General features: G+C 32.7%; 2 protein-coding genes across 7 annotated transcripts; one reads left to right on the forward strand and one right to left on the reverse strand.

Annotated features, from left to right (window-relative positions):
• The first annotated feature begins 1,425 nt into the window (after window positions 1-1,425).
• On the forward strand, window positions 1,426-12,486 carry LOC145015002 (uncharacterized). Of its 6 annotated transcripts, none has more exons than XM_078973452.1 (14): window positions 1,427-1,622; window positions 1,714-1,774; window positions 1,936-2,025; window positions 2,786-2,863; window positions 3,188-3,262; window positions 3,462-3,514; window positions 3,892-4,042; window positions 4,164-4,274; window positions 4,889-5,018; window positions 5,157-5,296; window positions 5,367-5,505; window positions 5,819-5,871; window positions 6,303-6,398; window positions 12,468-12,486. In XM_078973452.1, exons 1-13 carry the CDS (start codon window positions 1,531-1,533, stop codon window positions 6,381-6,383), a joined length of 1,254 nt encoding a protein of 417 aa, XP_078829578.1. In that variant the 5' UTR covers window positions 1,427-1,530; the 3' UTR covers window positions 6,384-6,398; window positions 12,468-12,486. The 6 variants fall into 6 exon arrangements, with proteins under 6 accessions (XP_078829580.1, XP_078829581.1, XP_078829578.1 ...); XM_078973451.1 differs by lacking the exon at window positions 12,468-12,486 and adding an exon at window positions 9,828-10,039; XM_078973450.1 differs by lacking the exon at window positions 12,468-12,486 and having other exon boundaries at window positions 6,303-6,472.
• On the reverse strand, window positions 6,500-9,828 carry LOC145015001 (C2 calcium/lipid-binding plant phosphoribosyltransferase family protein). Its single transcript, XM_078973449.1, has one exon. The coding sequence runs from the start codon at window positions 9,730-9,732 to the stop codon at window positions 6,685-6,687; it is 3,048 nt and encodes a 1,015-aa protein (XP_078829575.1). The 5' UTR covers window positions 9,733-9,828; the 3' UTR covers window positions 6,500-6,684.
• Window positions 12,487-18,444: the final 5,958 nt, after the last annotated feature.

Below are 18,444 nucleotides of genomic sequence, written 5' to 3' on the forward strand. Positions count from 1 at the left end.
GATTCCACTCGACATAACACATAAAAGGGGAAGAACTCGGGGACTCGCGACCCGACTCGCCGAGTCTGAAGAACAACTCGCCGAGTCGGTTGCATGCAACACTACTCTGATGATTCTGCTCAAATCTAATGCATACAACTTATAGATCTGGGTTCATAAAGCTTAGCTACCACGTAAAGTTTCCAACTTTACGTGTACAAATGCATGAAAATGGACTTAAAGGCTAAAAAGAAACTTAAAGAAATAGATCTAGGGCTTTCAAGCAAAAAGACTCCATAAAGGTGTTAGATCCACAACTTTGGGACTGAAACATGGTTAGACGCGGAGTCCAATCATCCCAATGTGATTTCTCTACCATAAATAAGCTAAGGAGAGAATGGATAAAATGGTCTAAATGTGATTCAACGAAGGAGAATCAATCATAGCAACAGAGGGAATCTGGTTTATACCTCAATAACTTTGCAATAGATGCAAGATCTTGCACCTTCTTCTACTCCCTTGGATCTAGCTACTTCTTCTCTTCCAAAACTTCAAGATTCACACAGTAAATGCTCAAAATGCTCAAGGAAAGGTTAGGATTTGCTAAATGATGCTCCGAGGGTGAAGGGGACGAGGTTGGGGCTCATAACATGGCTTAAATAGGGTGCAAAACCCGAGGATTTAGGGTTTCATTCAGACTGATGGACTCGCCGAGTCGCCAACTCAAACGTGCTCGAAATCCCGTCTCTACTCGACGAGTCGGGCTACTGACTCGTCAAGTCTCTCTTGAAACTTGAATAAATAATAATATTAAATAACATACCAGAATTAGGGCGTTACACTCACCCTCTTCTTTCTTTCGTTGTAAAATACAATCAACCCAAATACATTTAATCCAAAATTTTCAATTTAACAAAACTAAAAATCCAAATATAGTCAATCCAAAAGATGAACTTGAAATCATGCTCGATCAGGAAAACATAAGTGTCACCAACAAAAAAGAGAGCAACAAGAGGTTGTGGGAGGTTATGGTGTAGTAACCTTCGGTGAGGGTGTGAAGAACGACGAGAGAGCCACATATTAATGACGTATCTTATAAAAGATACCTTTTTTTTTTGTAATTGTGACTAATAAAAGTTTAAAAATAAATAAAAATATTAAAATATCAGAAGTAAATACATAATGTCAGTATACTTATTTTTACATCTGATAAGGACAAAAAACTCAATAAAAGATTAGATTAGGAACTGTCGAAGTTAATAAAATAAATAAAAACCATACAAATTATACCAAATCAAAAGGACTATTCGTGTAATTTACACTTTAAAAAATATATTTGGTGGTTAGAATGTAAAATTTTGAAACAAGTGGTAGCAAATATACAATTCACATCGTGGATTGGTGGATCCCACCAAGCTCTGGAACAGAATAAACGGTTAAACTATGGCATGCAATCCGCTTCCCTATCCAGATCCATCGCAGAAAAAATCGGTTCCGGCCGCCGGAGACAATCGCAGTGTTTGACACGCGCCAACTACGCACGGTGCACCGATGGCAGCCATTCTCTCTACCAGTGCCATGCTCCCGAGCTTTATCTCCTCCTCATCGCGTATCTCCATCACTCCCGTGACCACTACAGCCAGGTGATTTTCTTCGATGTTCACATTACGTTATTCAAATTCATTTGTTTCTCTTACCGAAACGTTTAATATGCCTTTGTTTGTTTACACTTAGCGTGCAAAGATTCAGGACAAAAATGTTGTCGTCGGTGACTCAGACTGAAAGTCCAATTGTGGTATGTAATTCTCTGCGTTTTTTCAAATTTGAATTGAGATTGTAGAACTATGTCAAAATAACCTCATTGTGGCGGAGAGAACTCCCGCACATAATTATGTGATACAGTTGATATATATGACTGGAAGTGGAATGTTATGGTGTTAACTGTTAACAATACAGCTTGGATTTGGTGGTGTGGGGGTGGATCTCTTGGCTACTGTGGCTACGTTCCCTAACCCGGATGACAAGATTCGAAGCACCAGCTTAAAGGTACTCGGTCTTGACGATTTTATTATTTTTCCTAGGTTAGTATTGGTATTACAGCTTCGCTTTATCCTATAGTTGGATTATCAATCTTATGATTTCGAGTTTTGTGACTGATTGTATAGCATGAGTTTTAAGAAAGAATTCAAAATTTTGTGAATATTTTACCTGTAATTACTGCAGAATGAATGGCTGTTGTTTTAATGAACTCTTCCTCTATGATTCCTAATAGAAGTTTCACAGTATCCAGATCTGTGGTGTAGAATATATCAAGACCTCAAAGTTATCTGTAATCACTATGATTGAAGAATTGCCTTGTTGATTATATTGTTCATTTATTCCCCCTTTCCTATATGATTGAGATTTTACAATCTTCTGTGGTCCTGGTTAACAGTTTTATAGAGAAACTGATTAGTTCCTCTAATGGTGGTCTCAACACTTTATCATTCTTCTTTTTATTTTGGCCAAGGGTACTCTGTTTTTTTATATGGTTGTGTTATCATTACTTCCAATCTAGGTTTAAATGTAGATTCATCATCTTCTTTAGTATGGGATTGCTGATAATGTTGAATTGTCAAACTAGTTGTTTTGTTTCCCTTACTTAATGAACGGGTTGCTTTTTTTGGATGTCAAGTATGTTTTGAAAATCCAATCTTCTCTTTTTGTACATTCTGTTACTATCGTTGCTGTAAAAATTAGTTGAATCTCAGTAACACTGTGACAATCATAATCCTAAATCACACTTTTTTTTTTTCTTTCCTGATAGGTACAAGGAGGTGGTAATGCAGGAAATGCTCTAACTTGTGCAGCTCGTTTAGGATTGAATGCAAGGTTAATATCCAAGGTATGCATGCAGTATGCTAATACTTGACATCAGTTGTTATTATTATCGTTCTATCACATAGTGAGTAGCAATTTTTAAGCTACTGCTGACAACATACAGAGAAAAGGGTGATCTTGAAGAGAACAAAACACCTTACTTATATTATAAGATCTAAATGTACAAGTCAGAATATATTTCTCTATTGGTGTGTATAAATGTTCATGTCTTTTTATATCTGTCCTCTTATAGATGTTGGTCTATTGTATGAGCTTGTAGATTTTTAAATTTCTTCACTGAGCTATTCTGAAGTGTTTCAGATGTTGTCATGTATTACCTTATTAACAGGTTGCCAATGATGCTCAAGGGAGAGGAATACTGGAGGAACTAGAAGCTGATGGTGTAGATGTATCTTTTTTTGCGGTAATGAACATGTAGAAAAGTAGAATCTTTCAACAGTATTGAAGAGAATTTTGTCCTCTGTGTTCTATCCAGGAAATCTCTTCTCTTTGACAAAATTCAGATTATGCAAATTCTTTTATAGAATTTTGTAGGTAGCATATCTGTCTTTGGGTAATTTTCTTTTTACACATACATATAAGCTCGCATTTCTTGGTTGCAGGTTTCTGAAGAGGGTAATTCACCATTTACATATGTCATTGTAGACGATCAAACGTAAGCATCTCTATTCTCTTCACTCCAGTTCCTTTCTTCTCGTATTTTTTTTTACGTATGTCGAAGATGGCTATGTTTGACTCTATGATCAACTATTTTCGGCTATTGGAAAAGCATTTCTTATTTTCTCAAGTGAATTTGAACTTGTTCAATTGGCAAGTCAGACAAAATACTAAAGTACCCAGGTCTTGATTCTTGAATTTGAGATGGTGTAAAATATTTCTGGCAAACTGTAACTTGTAAGAAATAAATGGTAGTAACCTACGTACATAGAAGACTAGAACACCTATCAACTTTGCAAAGGTCCGGTCCTCAACAGCACCTTTTATATACAAGCAGCATGAAAATGAGGAAATACATGTGTGAATTGTGTCCAGGAAGACTCGAACTTGTATTCATACACCAGGGTGGCCTCCAATGATTCCAGATGAGCTTTCCAGTTCATGTTTACTAAGTGCATTGGCTGGAGTGAGGCTTGTTTATTTTGATGTACGGTTGCCTGAAACGGCTCTAGTTGTAGCACATGAGGTAACCATTAATTAGGCGATATGATTTTCGATCTTCTTAATCCTTCCCTTCTTGTTTAGCCTCACTCCACTTCTCTGTATACAAATTAATAAAAAATTTGTTTCTACTTTCACCAGTGCAGGCAAATCGCAGGAAAATACCTATTCTAATTGATGCTGAAAGGCCAAGGGAAGGCCTCGATGATCTTCTAAATTTATCAGACTATGTTGTGTGCTCGGCTAAACTTCCACAGGCATGCTATTGCTATTGCTGTTGCTGTTGCTTGTCATTCTTTTTAATTACATCTTAATTATACCTATCTTTCTATTACCCATTCCCCGTTACGCTTGTAGAAAGAAAACCCAACCTATCTTGAAAACCAATTTTCTGGTTTTTATATAAACCAAATTTTAGGTTTGGTTTTTAGACAAAATGATTTTTTAGGTTTCATTTGGTTATCTTTTATTTAAAAACCAACGAAAAACAAAAATGGTATCGTTTCGTTTTATTTTATATATAACTTTAAATTGATTAAAATATGTTAAAAACTAGAATTATATGATGTACACTTAACTTTTTTTCCTCCACTTTCTAATTTTGTCCCATGCCACTCAGTCAAAAATTGACCGGTTAATTTAGGTCGCTGATGTGGTGTTGAGTGTTAGCCAAACCACGTGGCTTGTCATCTAGTTGTACATCTCATCAAAAAGTGCAATAGCTACTAATTAAGTTAGCAGTAGAAAATGTGGTATACCTCTTATTAATGATATATATCATATATCATAACTGTTGAATCGAAAGTTTAATTACTAACCGTCTGAAATTAATTTATTTTGTATATATAACCGAGTCTGACGTACTGTACAGACATGGACTGGAGCCCCATCTGTTGCAAGCGCACTTGTTTCTATGCTGTTAAGGTTGCCAAAACTCAAGTTTGTTATCGTAACTTTAGGTCCAGATGGTTGCATAATGCTCGACAGAAGAAACATATCTGGTCCTTTTCTTTTTACCTACCCTTAATTAATTTCTATATATATATAAAAAAAAAAAAAAAAAAAAAAAAAAAAAAACTCTGCAATATGCCATTTATTGCTAACACAACCTCTGTTATCATCAACTTCACTTCCACCAGAAAATGTCGAAGCTGAAGAAATGGATGTAGATGATTTATTAGAGATATTGAAACGCAAATCCAGCACTCTTTTTTCACCTGCCCCATCATGCATTTCATCGGTAGTTAACATGCATTTTCCTGAATTCAAAAATGAAATTGTAAGGATGTCGATGATCATGATGGTGGGTGCTTCATATATATATTTTAGTTTATAACTTTATGTTTCAGGAGATTACAAGATTACAGGCAAAGGGAATCGGTAATGTGTGTGGAAAGCTGTTCATTGGCACCGCTGAGAAGATACCACAGTCGGAGCTGGTGGATACAACAGGTGCTGGAGACGCATTCATAGGAGCAGTCCTGTATGGTAAGTAGTACGTATTTATAAATTATAAATTATAAATTATAATTATATGACCACTGAAGTCACTCCATTATTTTGCTTTATTATTTATCTTGCTTTTTAATGTTCTTATCTAGACAACAAGGTAGATAAATAAATGAATATTTATAGAGGTGAAAACTGAAAAGTTAAGAATATTTGTGTTGACTTGACTTGATAAAGTAGGAATTGAATAATGGAATGAAGGAGCTAAAAGATGGGACACATAGCCAGCCTATAAGTGTCCAAAGCAACTCACCAAATTGACAACTCCTGTTGTACGTATATTTGTTTGTAGGCATTTGCACCAACAAGCCACCAGAACAAATGTTACCTTTTGCAGCTCAAGTGGTTAGTATATTCACAATTCACAAACCAACTACATTCAACTAATTTACATGTAACCACTCAAAGTATCATCAAACATATCTTAGATTCTTCTGGGACAACAAAAAAAAAAAAAAAAAAATCAACCTTTTTGGATTTACAAGTCTACCAACTTTTATTTCAGAAAATCCTATTTTGATAACACCAACATATTCAAATGTATTTTAGCTATATTGTTAGCTTATCCTTTTATGCAAAAGTTGTAGATGAAAATTGCCAATACTTGGATTAACTTTGTATGCATTATCCCGATTTTGTAAATAAAACTGTAAATTAATTCAGTCATAGTGACTCTCAGCTAATAAAATATGATACGTTTGATGATAATATTGATGTTAACCAAGCCCAAACTCACAGAAAACCGTGTCCTTATTTTCCTGCATAAACAATCACAGGCAGCCATCACTTGTCGAGCTTTAGGAGCTCGTGGGGGTCCACATCTCACAGATTCTCGTTTAGCACCTTTTTTACATTAACTACTGCTGTTACAGGTAAACTAAGTTTCATGCATGTATGTATACATATACAATACAATTCATTGTTAGTTTGACTTGTATCTAATGCATTCAGAGTTGTACATTAAAAAACATGATTGGTCTGATGTTTCCCAGATAGGAAATTGTCTTGTTCTTAACCAACAACTGAGGCTGCTAATCATTACAATACCACCACCTTCTAGTCTTGCTAACATCTAACTAACTAACGACACAAAACATGATCCAAAATATAGATTACCCAGAATTACACCACTTAATTAAAAGTTAAGAGTTAAAACATCTACAACATGCTATCAGCCATTGTAGGCAGCCTCTTGAAAAAACATACACCACCGGATGGCAACTTGTTCCTGAACCTGGGTGGCCTCAGAAAGTACAATCCCCAAATCGCCACCACCCACCTGATGGGCACCAAGTAGAACCCAAAAGCAGCAAAGAAACAAACCACCACAAACAAGAAGGATGCCCTCGGGTCTCGCCAGCTCAGCAACGCCTGGAACCTCTCCCCTTGAGTCGCCATGTCACCAACCACCGTCTGGATCCTCCCCGCCACACTCCTCAGCCTGTCATACCTAATCCTCACAACCTCCGCGCTTCTGCTCGTTGGAAAAGAGTCAAACTCCTCATCTAATTCATCCGGGTGAACGCTTTCCGCATATGACAGTCGTGTGTCCATGTGAGGCGGGTACCGGGGGCGTAATCGGTATTTCCATAGTCCAATAACCGCAAACCCCAACAGAATCGATGGCACAATAAGCTCCGGCATCAGTACCAGAATCATAAAAGTAACCACAAACATGCTCGAGTAAACCGGCATGTTCCAGTTCCTCATCGCATCAATCACCCGGTTCACAAACACAAGCCAAGCCAACACTCTCTGGAGCCGGAAGAAATTAGCTTTGCTCTTCCTCATGCTCCACATATGAGAATCATGATCCAGCATGTACTCCACCACTTCCCGACCTAGACTCGGCTCGGCTCGGCTCAGCCGCGAAGCCACCACATTCATGGCTTGGTACCTCAAGCTATCTAACTGGCTCACAGACAGAGGTTGTACGTAGTGCATCTTAGGCAGCAAAGGCATTGTGTACATGTGAAGCATATTCAGCATGTTAGCACAAGAGAATCTAACAGCCAGATGAAGCTCACCCATTTTCTTAACACCAGAAGGATGCAGCATCAATAGCGGGTATGCATGGGTGTACACCCGGTCCGACTCAAGTGTAGACAACCGGATCCGTACTTTTCCGATCCGTGAATCACGGGTGCCCGCCCCGTTACCAGTCGGGTTCTTATCAACCCGCGAATTGTCGAAAACCCCAATTGTGATAACCGTGCACGGATCGAAAACTTCCCAGGTGTACTGCTCGTTCCATTTCGGAGCCAAACTATCCACAACGGTTCGGGTCCTGACCCATTTCTGCCCGTATTTCGCCACACAGTAAGCATCCGTGGACCCACCTTTACCTTCTTTCATCTTCATTGGCATAAGATTAGAAGCCCCAAGAATACCCATCTCAAGAACACCAATATGAGGCTTCCATAGCTGCTTAGCTGTAGGCCTAACGTCACTACTATACATTGTAGCTTCATCAAGCACATGATACCCGCCATCGAGCGAGGCCCGAATATGGATCCGAGAAGCAAACCGAACAACCGACTTTGACTCATTTGGGTTACTCGAATGCCCGTCTAGATTATACCACCTTGAAGCCACTTCCTTTGAATCCAACCTCCTGTTAATAACAGAAACTGGAAGCATGACCCAACCCACAACCTCCTCACGGTTGGGAGCCACCCGGTCCTCCACAGAAAACATCACATAATCCTCAAACGGCTCAGCCACCACAAACATTAAGTCCTCATTCCAAAACGGGTTTGAGAGGCTGCGATTGGCCATGGCCGGGGCGACCCGGGTTTTCAAAACCTGGTTTCCGACTTGTACTTTGACATTAAGCTCAGGGTACCTCATTAAAGATGTCCCTTTTTCACCCAAAACAACATCTTGTGCTTCAATCACGGAAACCCGTAAGTACCATAGTTTAGGCGAGAGATATACCTTGGATTGAATTGAACAAAGCCCATCTAAATGCACATTCGCAGCCTTTGAATGCCATGCCTCTGAGAAAGCTTCATCCGCTTGGGTCCCAAACCAAATTGCTACCATAACTTCACCACCTTTCCCTCTCTCCCCTCTCTTATCATCCATTCTGTACCATTGTGGTGCTAGTTGACTGTCTGGTGGGACCCTTTTAGGTACTTCATTCAGGTCAAACCAAACACGACCCAAGAAATCATCTTTGTCTCTCTCCTTCACAAATATCTCCACCATGGATGATTGTATCGTGTCTTTGCAAAATGCAAATACTTGGTCCCATTCTGCGTCGTTCAAAGCAGCCCTCTTTGTGATTCCTCTGTAGTTTCCAAGTTTCACCTCCGCCACCAGCTCTCCACCGCCGACCACCGGGATTTCACGGCCTTTCACCACCCTTATGTAAAGATACTGCATTTGCTCCACCAGGTCATAGGTTGAGCTTGTCTTGTCCCTGTTCAACAAACCACCACCAAGATGCGGATTTGTTTCTTTCAAGGAGTACTCGTTTGACCCACCGGAAAACAACCCTACACGACCGCCGCCCCCACCACCAACACCGCCACCTGGTACAGCCACGTTCATGGCGGGGATGGGTGGACCCGGGATGGTAGTGATGACAACTGGCTTGAGGTCACCCTGGTTCGGGTCGGGTTTGTTGGTCATCTGGTTTGGATGTGTCATTTTCTTGTTTTCCTGACCCCCACCGCCAGCCCCACCCATTTGCTGGTGGTTCTGAACCACCGTGTTGGCATTTTGCTGCTGAAACTTGTTGCTTTTCTTGGAAACCCCACCAGAAACCACCACCCCACCACCACCACCTTTGACATGCTCTTTTACAGACAGATAGAGTTTGAATGTGATCTCCCCGCGCACGTGAGAAAAAAGGCTCCTTTTATCAAGCGTGTGAAGCTGTGGAATGAGGTCCTCTTGGCCCTCCCTGGCAATGCTGGTGCCGGAGACCCTAACCTTACCCAAGAAATTTCGGCTGTTGTTTGACCGTTTCTCGTTAAAGACGTTGACTTCAATGGTTCTGTAAGGGAGGTCAGCGACGTCGTTTACATGAAACACAAGCTTCTCATTCCAAACAGGGTTAAGGTCTTTGTATTTGACTTGAGTCCTTTGCCTTTGACCTTCAAACTCAACTTCAACAAAGGCAGAAGAAGAACCCTCTCCATCTTTAGGCATCAAGTTGTGGGCCCCCAGCATTTCCACTACAAGCTTCTCTTTACTCATTCTTCTCTTCGATTCAAACTTGTTCTTCTACTTTTTATTTTAGATAGATAGATAGAGAAAATGGTGGAAAAGAATGTTTTTTTTTTTTTTTACAGAGAACCCAAAACGACAATGGAGTGGCTCAAGAAGAAAGATGACTGATGAAAAATAACAACAGGTTGGTTGGGTGCCCAGAGAGAGAGAGAGAGATATAGGGAGATGGTGATGTATGGAAACTAGACAAGACAAGGGAAAGAGAAAGTGAAATGGATTTTGGGGAATGGACTGGTTTACTCATAATATTATAATAATCTTCTACTCCCTCTTCCATTTGTGTGTGTACAACACGCGCGTTTTTGCAGCTTTTCCCACCTTAAAGTACAATCCTTTTAATGCAATATGGTACAATAATTTAATGCGTGTGTATATATAATACATAGTATTGTTTATTTTTTGTATTAAGTTTAAATTAAAATGATTTATTTATCAAAAAGACATTATATAAAAAGTTCCAAATAGACCGATCAAAGGGAATAACGGGTCAAAAACTACAAAATTTTGTCCATGTAGTGCCAAGTTGGGAACTTGGGATGATTCCAATATCCAAACACCGTTATCTAAAACTTTAGATGTTTAATAAATAATTAATATGTAAATATAATTATAAATATGTAAATAAAGATATTTGTAATTGTTTGCATTTGAAGTAGATATAATCACGGGACTATATATAATTAATGGAGTCATTTAACAAAATATTTTATTTTATTTTTCACAAAATTAACATGAATTAAAGGATCCCATTGCAAATTACCAACTGTACTTTGACTAAAAAATTAACGAAAATCACATGCTTCTTAATATATGATCGTATTTTGCAATCTATGGACACATTTCACAGTATATTAATAGTTTATTTGCAATATATCGTTGTATTTGTAACATCTAACTCTTTCACAATTTTTTTTTTTTTAATTTATAAATATATTTTGTGTTAATACAATTGAAATTTTAATTTTGCAATTAGCAATAAGCAATAAATAGGTCCATTTAATTTATTCCTTATCAATGGTTATTTTGTGATTACGTTAAAAAAAAAGCCTGGTCATTTTAGTAAATAGATCCATTCAATTTTATTATATTAGCGATAATCCTTTTTAAGGAAACTTTTAATTATGTAAGACAGTATATTTGACCTATTTAATATGTTACATTTTTAGTTAGTTTTGTTTATTCTTAATTTGTTAAGGAAAAACCATAATTCAGTTTGACTAATGAATAAATATATTATTCAAAAGCGTTATTCAATTTATCCTCTCCAACAAATGAAAATAATTTTATCAAATGTTACTCTCTCATTAATTTGGAAATATGTTATTTTTTTGGTATTTTTGATTAATTGTTTTGTTCATTTATCATTTTCTTATTCTATATTTTTTATATTTTTTTAATTAACACATCATATTTACACCTCAATCAATAATTGTTTTAATTTAAAATAATCAATAAATTACAATATTAGTACTCATATAGTATTTAATATATTTCCTTTTAAATTAAAATTATAAATTTTAAATTTCAAATCTAAAATTTTAAATTTAAATAAATTTTTGTTTAAATTTTTATATTTAATTTTTATTTTATCAAACCCGTATAACATATGAGTCTTACACCTAATATATAATAATATAATAAGAATCTTTAACTATCAAATGAATGAGGAAAACATTAAAATTATCGTTGACCACATTCAATAAGTATTAGATTTTGTGGTTATTGCAAGTAGTTTTGGAAATTTATTTATTTGGTTATCACACTTGCTGTAAAACATAAGAGGTGTTAGGTATATATAGGATCATCATTTGCCTTCAAGTATTTTGATTATTTTTTTTAACCGCTAAGATATATTTTTCTAAATTATAAATATAGTCTAATCTCTTAATTATTTTGTGGAAAAATAGCCAAGAAAAACCAAAATTACAAATATAACTATGAAAATCGTAGATGAATTAAGCTCATATACGATTTTAGCATTCAATTTACGAACGTACAAGTCGCTAAAGCACAGTCGTACTTTAGCGATTTGTATGTTCGCTAGTGGTTTTTTAGTGTTTTTTATTTTTTTCGTATAAATATCCTCAACTCTAACTAAAATCGCAGATGAACTTACTAATTTCATCTGTGATTTCCTCTTATCTAACCTGTAATTTTGCATTTTTTTTTAATTACGAAATCGATAAAATTTGACTACGAAACAACTTTATTATATATAAAGTTTTGCGAAAAAATATTACTTTAGTTGTTATTATTTTGAAAATTTTGTTTAAAATCTCTCTAATAAAATGAATTATCCAACAAAAAATTTGAAAAATAAAATCGTCTATATTGTCTCCACAGAGTTCTGCAACAAAAAGTTTGAAATATGAAAGAAAAAAAATATGTTTTTATATCCATGAAAAAGGGAAAATCACAGATGGATTGGCCCCGTTTGATATGCATCTTTTCAGGTTCAAACAGATCTTTCTGGTTGAATGGACCGGAAAGACTGTTTGATTTGCACAAAAGAAGGGGTCTTTCCCGGTAAGATATGTCTTTCCCAGAAAGCCCCAAAATCATATCTTTCTGCCTGAATGGGCTGGAAAGACAATTATACATCAAACCCTGCCTCTTTCTTTCTTTATTGGATTATTAATTTTTTAAATAACTTTTTTTAAATTTATTTTTTTATTGAAATATTACTTTTTTTCATCATTCAGCATAGTCAATCAGATGTACAATCAAACAACATGGTTTCTTTCCCAGTCAGAAAACTTTCCCAGATAGCATTTTACCAGACTGCTTCCAGACAAAAACTATCAAACGGTACCTGAGTCCATCTGCAAACGTACAAGTCGTTAAAGTACTATACCTCTGAAAAAAAGGAAATCACATACGGACGTAAAATCACAGATGGACAAGTAAAATCGCAGATGGACTGAATCCATCTGTGATTTTGGTGGTTGTTTTTGTAATTTGATTTTTTTTTTGTTATTTTCCACAAAGTAATTAAGAGATTATGTTATATTGTAATTTTCTCTATTTCAAACTATTTCAATGTACACACAAACCATAAACCTATTAGGAAATGAACACATTTCCAAATACCTTGATATCGTTAGGCACATGCCCTAAGATATTTCAACTTCTTTTTGTTGATGTGAAATATAATTACAAAATTAGTTCTAAATATATTTCGATTATATGTATAAGTTCTCTAAAACTTAATAGTTCACTCATTTATTCACACAAATGACTGAAAGGTTGTTTACACTTTAGAAAAAAAATAATCTAAAACTCAATAAAATGACCATAACAATTACAAACAATTAATAGCATGTTTGACATAGAATTTTTTCTTATATAAATCAACTAGAGGAATCTTCGTGCATTCCTAGTAAATTAATTACATAGTTAAATTAGAGTGTATGGTTAAAATGTTAAATGTATATATTATACAAAATAATTATAGAGTGTTTGGTTCATATGATGTTTTAAATTGTAAGTAGAGACGAACTCATAAATTATTTTAATAGGGATAAAACATATCCTATATAATTAATATTTCAATAAGAATTTAAATACAAAAAAAATTAATTGATTATTAAATTGAAGGCTTCTATTCTTAAATTATATATATATATATATATATATATATATATATATATATATATATATATAAACTATTTTATGGTTAGTTGATAAAAAAAATTAACTTATTAAGCTAACATTAAAACATAAGGAAACTCATTTACATTAATAAGCTCAAAATCTAAAATGCAAGAGAAAATAAACATAGTACTAATTTTAGTTATGTAAAACATATTAAAAAGAACAAAAGAATTTCATTATGTATCCAAATTATTATTCATAAGGTTTAGCGTTTAATTCAATTTAAATAATATTTTAATTAATATCAAATTGAATAACAAAAACAAAGAAAAACTACAAAGATATAACCTAAAAGTAGAAACATAAACAAAATAAAAATAAAATTATATATAATGTCAAATATTGACATTTTAGGACTAAATAATTACTTTTAGACATCTAAAGGGTTAATACGATAAGATCTAATGCCAATTATTTACTCTTTAAACGATAATGAGAATGTTAGAACCTTAAAAAAAAATAAAATATTAAAATGAAATAAAAACTGTCAAAAATTAAACCTTAGATACTCATTAACTTTTTTATCTTTGAAAAACTTCATAGATTACATAAAACATTTTAAACATATAAACTATATTCGAATAAATAAATAAATAAAAAACTATATATAATCAATATACAACTAAGTAGAAGTTTTAATAAAGTGAATAAGATCATTACAAATATTATTAACAAATGAATTGATTTGTATAAATTTACATCTTTCAAAATGACATATATAACTTTCTCGTTTCCTTGTTCGATAGAAAGTGTTCATCTTCAATGTCGATCTTTATATGTTCCCTAATCTTCTTTCCATCATCTTATTCTAGTAACCCTAGCAACTTATTTATATATAACTCTAGATCAAATAATTAATGATCATAAGTGGAATTTTTATTTTGAATGGTAGTGAGTAATTAATTAAAATTTGAAGAGTTATAATATTAAATTAGGAGATAATTAATTAAATTAAAAATCTTCATTAAAAAGAATTTGAAAAGATATTAAAGTTTCAAAGCAATATGGTACAAGTAAATATTAAAAAATATATGTTGTTTAAAATTGTTATGTTATTGACATTAACATTGACGTAATAATTTTTATATTAAGTTTATATATATATATATATATATATATATATATATATATATATATATATATATATATATATATATATATATATATATATATATCTTAATTACCTTATAAAACAATTTTGGTCAAATGCTGAATTTTATGTCGTACAAACATACAATGCATTTGTACAATCAATTTATGCATTACAAAAAGAGTAGAGTACATATGGTCAACAGTTGAAAATGTCAAATCTCTTATCCCCTATTCTTAGGCTATTTTGACCCGGTTCATTCCTTATCTCCGTATTTTCCCAAATCTCGCAATTTCTGTTCACAAATCTTAGATATCTTAATTACCTTATAAAACATTTTTGGTCAAATGCTGAATTTTAAGTCGTACAAACATACAATGCATTTGTACAATCAATTTATGCATTACAAAAAGAGTAGAGTACATATGGTCAACAGTTGAAAAGGTCAAATCTCTTATCCCCTATTCTTAGGTTATTTTGACCCGTTTCATTCCTTATCTCCATGTTTCCCCAAATCTCGCAATTTCTGTTCACAAATCTTAGATATATATCGCTAACGTTTTCATTTCTAGGGTTTAATTTATCTTTCAGCATTTAACTACCATTGTCACACCCGTCGCTTGGTGCGGTAACGGCTAGTATATACATACATATATATATATATATATATATATATATATATATATATATATATATATATATATATATATATATATGATCATTTATTTTGAACTCACTCAATGATCTCTAACCGTTGTTTGCGTTAAAATAAAATTGAATATTATTCTCAATTAAGTGTTATTTTTTAATAATTATTATGATTGATTAATTTAAAATTACTTATGTAACCATCTTTTAGTTATGGTGATAGATGTAGATTTAAATTATTTTTTTTATTACATTTTAACTATTATTGTTATATATATATATATATATATATATATATATATATATATATATATATATTATTGTGTTTTAACTAATTATTGTGTGGATGTAGAAATTATTGTGAGCTAATCATTTTAGTTATTTTAAGAACGTGATTAATATATATATATATATATATATATATATATATATATATATATATATATATATATATATATATATATATATATTATTGGATTAAACATAATTGAAAAATATCATCTAATTTCATTATAAGGGTATTTTAGTCAATTAATATAAATTTAAAAAAAAAGGAAATTCCATATTTTGGGGATAATTAATTTTCATGATTTAAAATTATGATTTTTTTATTAATTAAAATTTAATTGTAATGTAATTTTTACTTTTACCTGATTTTATTCTGTCAAAATAATATTGTTTTAAAATGATATTCTACAAAAATGCTAGGATGCATATTTATGACGGAATACATATTTTGCTTAAATGAATTTCTTCGGAAAAAATAACAATATACTTGAACCATTAGTTGAAGAATAATAATATATTTATATATTCATAGAATTTGAATATATATATGAATTTATACATATTCTTACAGAATAGTAATCGTATATATTTTAATACAATTACACATATTCCAACAGAATTTCATAAAAAATAGCATTCTGAAATATATAATTTTTGAACACATTTGATCATCTTCAATGGTCAATTCTTACGAAAATGACATTCTATGAGAATAACATTGGTAAGAATGATTTTTTTTGTATAAATACCATTATGTGAAAATATATTTATCTCTATTATGTAACATTTGCAAATACACCTGTCTCTGCAATATATATATATATATATATATATATATATATATATATATATATATATATATATATATATATATATATATATATTGTTAAATAATGGCAAAATTATGAGAAGTAACATTAAAAAATAAACATACGAGTTGTTGGTGGGTATCCTTCAAGACTAAGAACAACTCAACAAGAAGATAAGTTACTTGGGTTACAAATTCCATAAAAGTTGGATTGTTAGTGATAAACATTGAGAAAAAATAATTAGGTTATCATCAAAAATCAAACGCAGATGTACTGATTATGAATATGGATTGTATGATTAAAAAAACCACGAAATTGAGTATAATATTTGCAAGCACATTCATAATAGAGGAGTAATAGAGGAGGACACTTCACCGGTTTCTACATTTTCCCAATCAAACAAAAAATAGACACTTATGGAAACAGAAAATTGAGCCAAAGACAAATACTCATATACAAAATATATTTAGAATTGTAAATTTTTAGAAAAGCGAAGGTTGTAAAATAAAGTATGCACTATTATTCCAAAAAGAAACATTTAAATACAAATTATGATATGTATTCTCTGTTCTAAGAACTCAATTTTGTTTCCAAAACTTTGTTCTTGCGTTTTGAAGTACCATTCAATTAGTTTTATTGTTTATTCCATGGTAATCATCAAATTATATATTACGGTTGAAGAGCATACCTAGGTTAGGCTTTTGTCCCGATGCTTGTGTTGTTGGCGTATGGCAACATCTACACACATATTCCGATGATGAATTACGGTTGTCGATGGTGGAAAGGGAGAAGGACGAAACAACAATGTCGAGATTATGTAAGGGAGGTGAGGTGCAGGAAAAAGAATGAGATACGTGTTTTATGTGTTGGCTTAGGGTTTTAAATCATTAAACCATCGTGCCTTAATTAAAAGGATTAATTAAATGTATATTTAACTACCAAAATTAATTAATAGGTAAGATTACAATTTTAACCTTATTTAGCTTTGTGAAATGATTGACGCACCTTAATCCTTACATCCAAACAATAGATAGCTAGAACATATGGATATCTCTCTCTTTCTCTCTCTCTCTCTCTCTCTCTCTCTATATATATATATATATATATATATATATATATATATATATTGATTTTTATATATGACAAATAACAAATAATATGAAAATACTATAAGTTTTATAAACATAAAAACACTAAAACCTATTATATTTTAAAATTTGTATTCAATAAGAATATTAAACACTCATAAAACCATACAAAATAATACATAGAACTTAAAATACGCTTAATATATTTGATACATTAAAAATATAATAAAATTCTCACTTTTTTATGCAACAAAACATATTTCTTCAAATCTTCGTATCTCTTCAACTTTTCATATTTGATCATAACCAATTCAAACATATGAATGTTTTTACAGACAATCTTACTTATATAATACTAATATGGCTAGAAATGTATAAATAAAGGGAAAATAAAATGTCATTAGTAAATAACATTAATTTTACGAACATGAAATTCATTTGGGTAAGTAATTATTAGATATAAGTTAAAGACTTTTGAGTGTTTATTATTAGTTGGTTAAAAGGTAAGATGTTGTGGGGGTTTCAAATGAATATGGTGCAAGTATATATCACATTTTGAATCATGTTCATTTAAAGAATCATGTTCATTAAAATGCGTAACACCCGATTCAAAGTATTTTCCAGTTTGGACCCTTGGTGTGTTAATCTTTTGCAGAATTGGTTCCTAGGGGACAAAATTGCCAACTTCAAAAAAGTTGGAGTACGTTGGGCGTACTCCTTGTACGTTGGGCGTACTGACTCTCTTTGTGATTGCGGACCTTGATCCCATACGCAGAGAGTACGTGGAGTACGCACGACGTATGATAACTTGAGTGAAACCCTAATTTTTAGGGTTCGCACCCTATTTAAACCTATGATAGCCCCATTTGGTCATGTTTAGCCAGCCTCCACCTTCCTTTGTTTAGAAATCGAAGCCCTAGTGTGTGTTTGTGAGTTTTGAGTCTTAAAGAGTATTTGTTGATGATTTCTGGAGGATAAGAAAAAGAAGAAGAATACCATTTGGAGAAGTGTCTTGAGCTTGAAGATCCGCAGTTAGCTCATCATTTGCAAGCTTTTTGAGGTAAAAATCTCACATCTTGATGATCCATGATGCTAGATTTAG

The sequence above is a fragment of the Lactuca saligna genome, chromosome 9 (genome assembly GCF_052625555.1).
Source record: "Lactuca saligna cultivar CGN05327 chromosome 9, ASM5262555v1, whole genome shotgun sequence".
Taxonomy (NCBI): Eukaryota; Viridiplantae; Streptophyta; class Magnoliopsida; order Asterales; family Asteraceae; genus Lactuca; species Lactuca saligna.

Bases quoted from the DNA above. Each gene is read 5' to 3' on its own strand.
- LOC145015002 (XM_078973452.1), top strand. From the start codon at position 1,531: ATGGCAGCCATTCTCTCTACCAGTGCCATGCTCCCGAGCTTTATCTCC. The intron at 1,775-1,935 runs GTATGTAATTCT...TTAACAATACAG, and splicing joins AGACTGAAAGTCCAATTGTG to CTTGGATTTGGTGGTGTGGG. The intron at 5,297-5,366 runs GTAAGGATGTCG...TTTATGTTTCAG, and splicing joins CTGAATTCAAAAATGAAATT to GAGATTACAAGATTACAGGC.
- LOC145015001 (XM_078973449.1), bottom strand. From the start codon at position 9,732: ATGAGTAAAGAGAAGCTTGTAGTGGAAATGCTGGGGGCCCACAACTTG.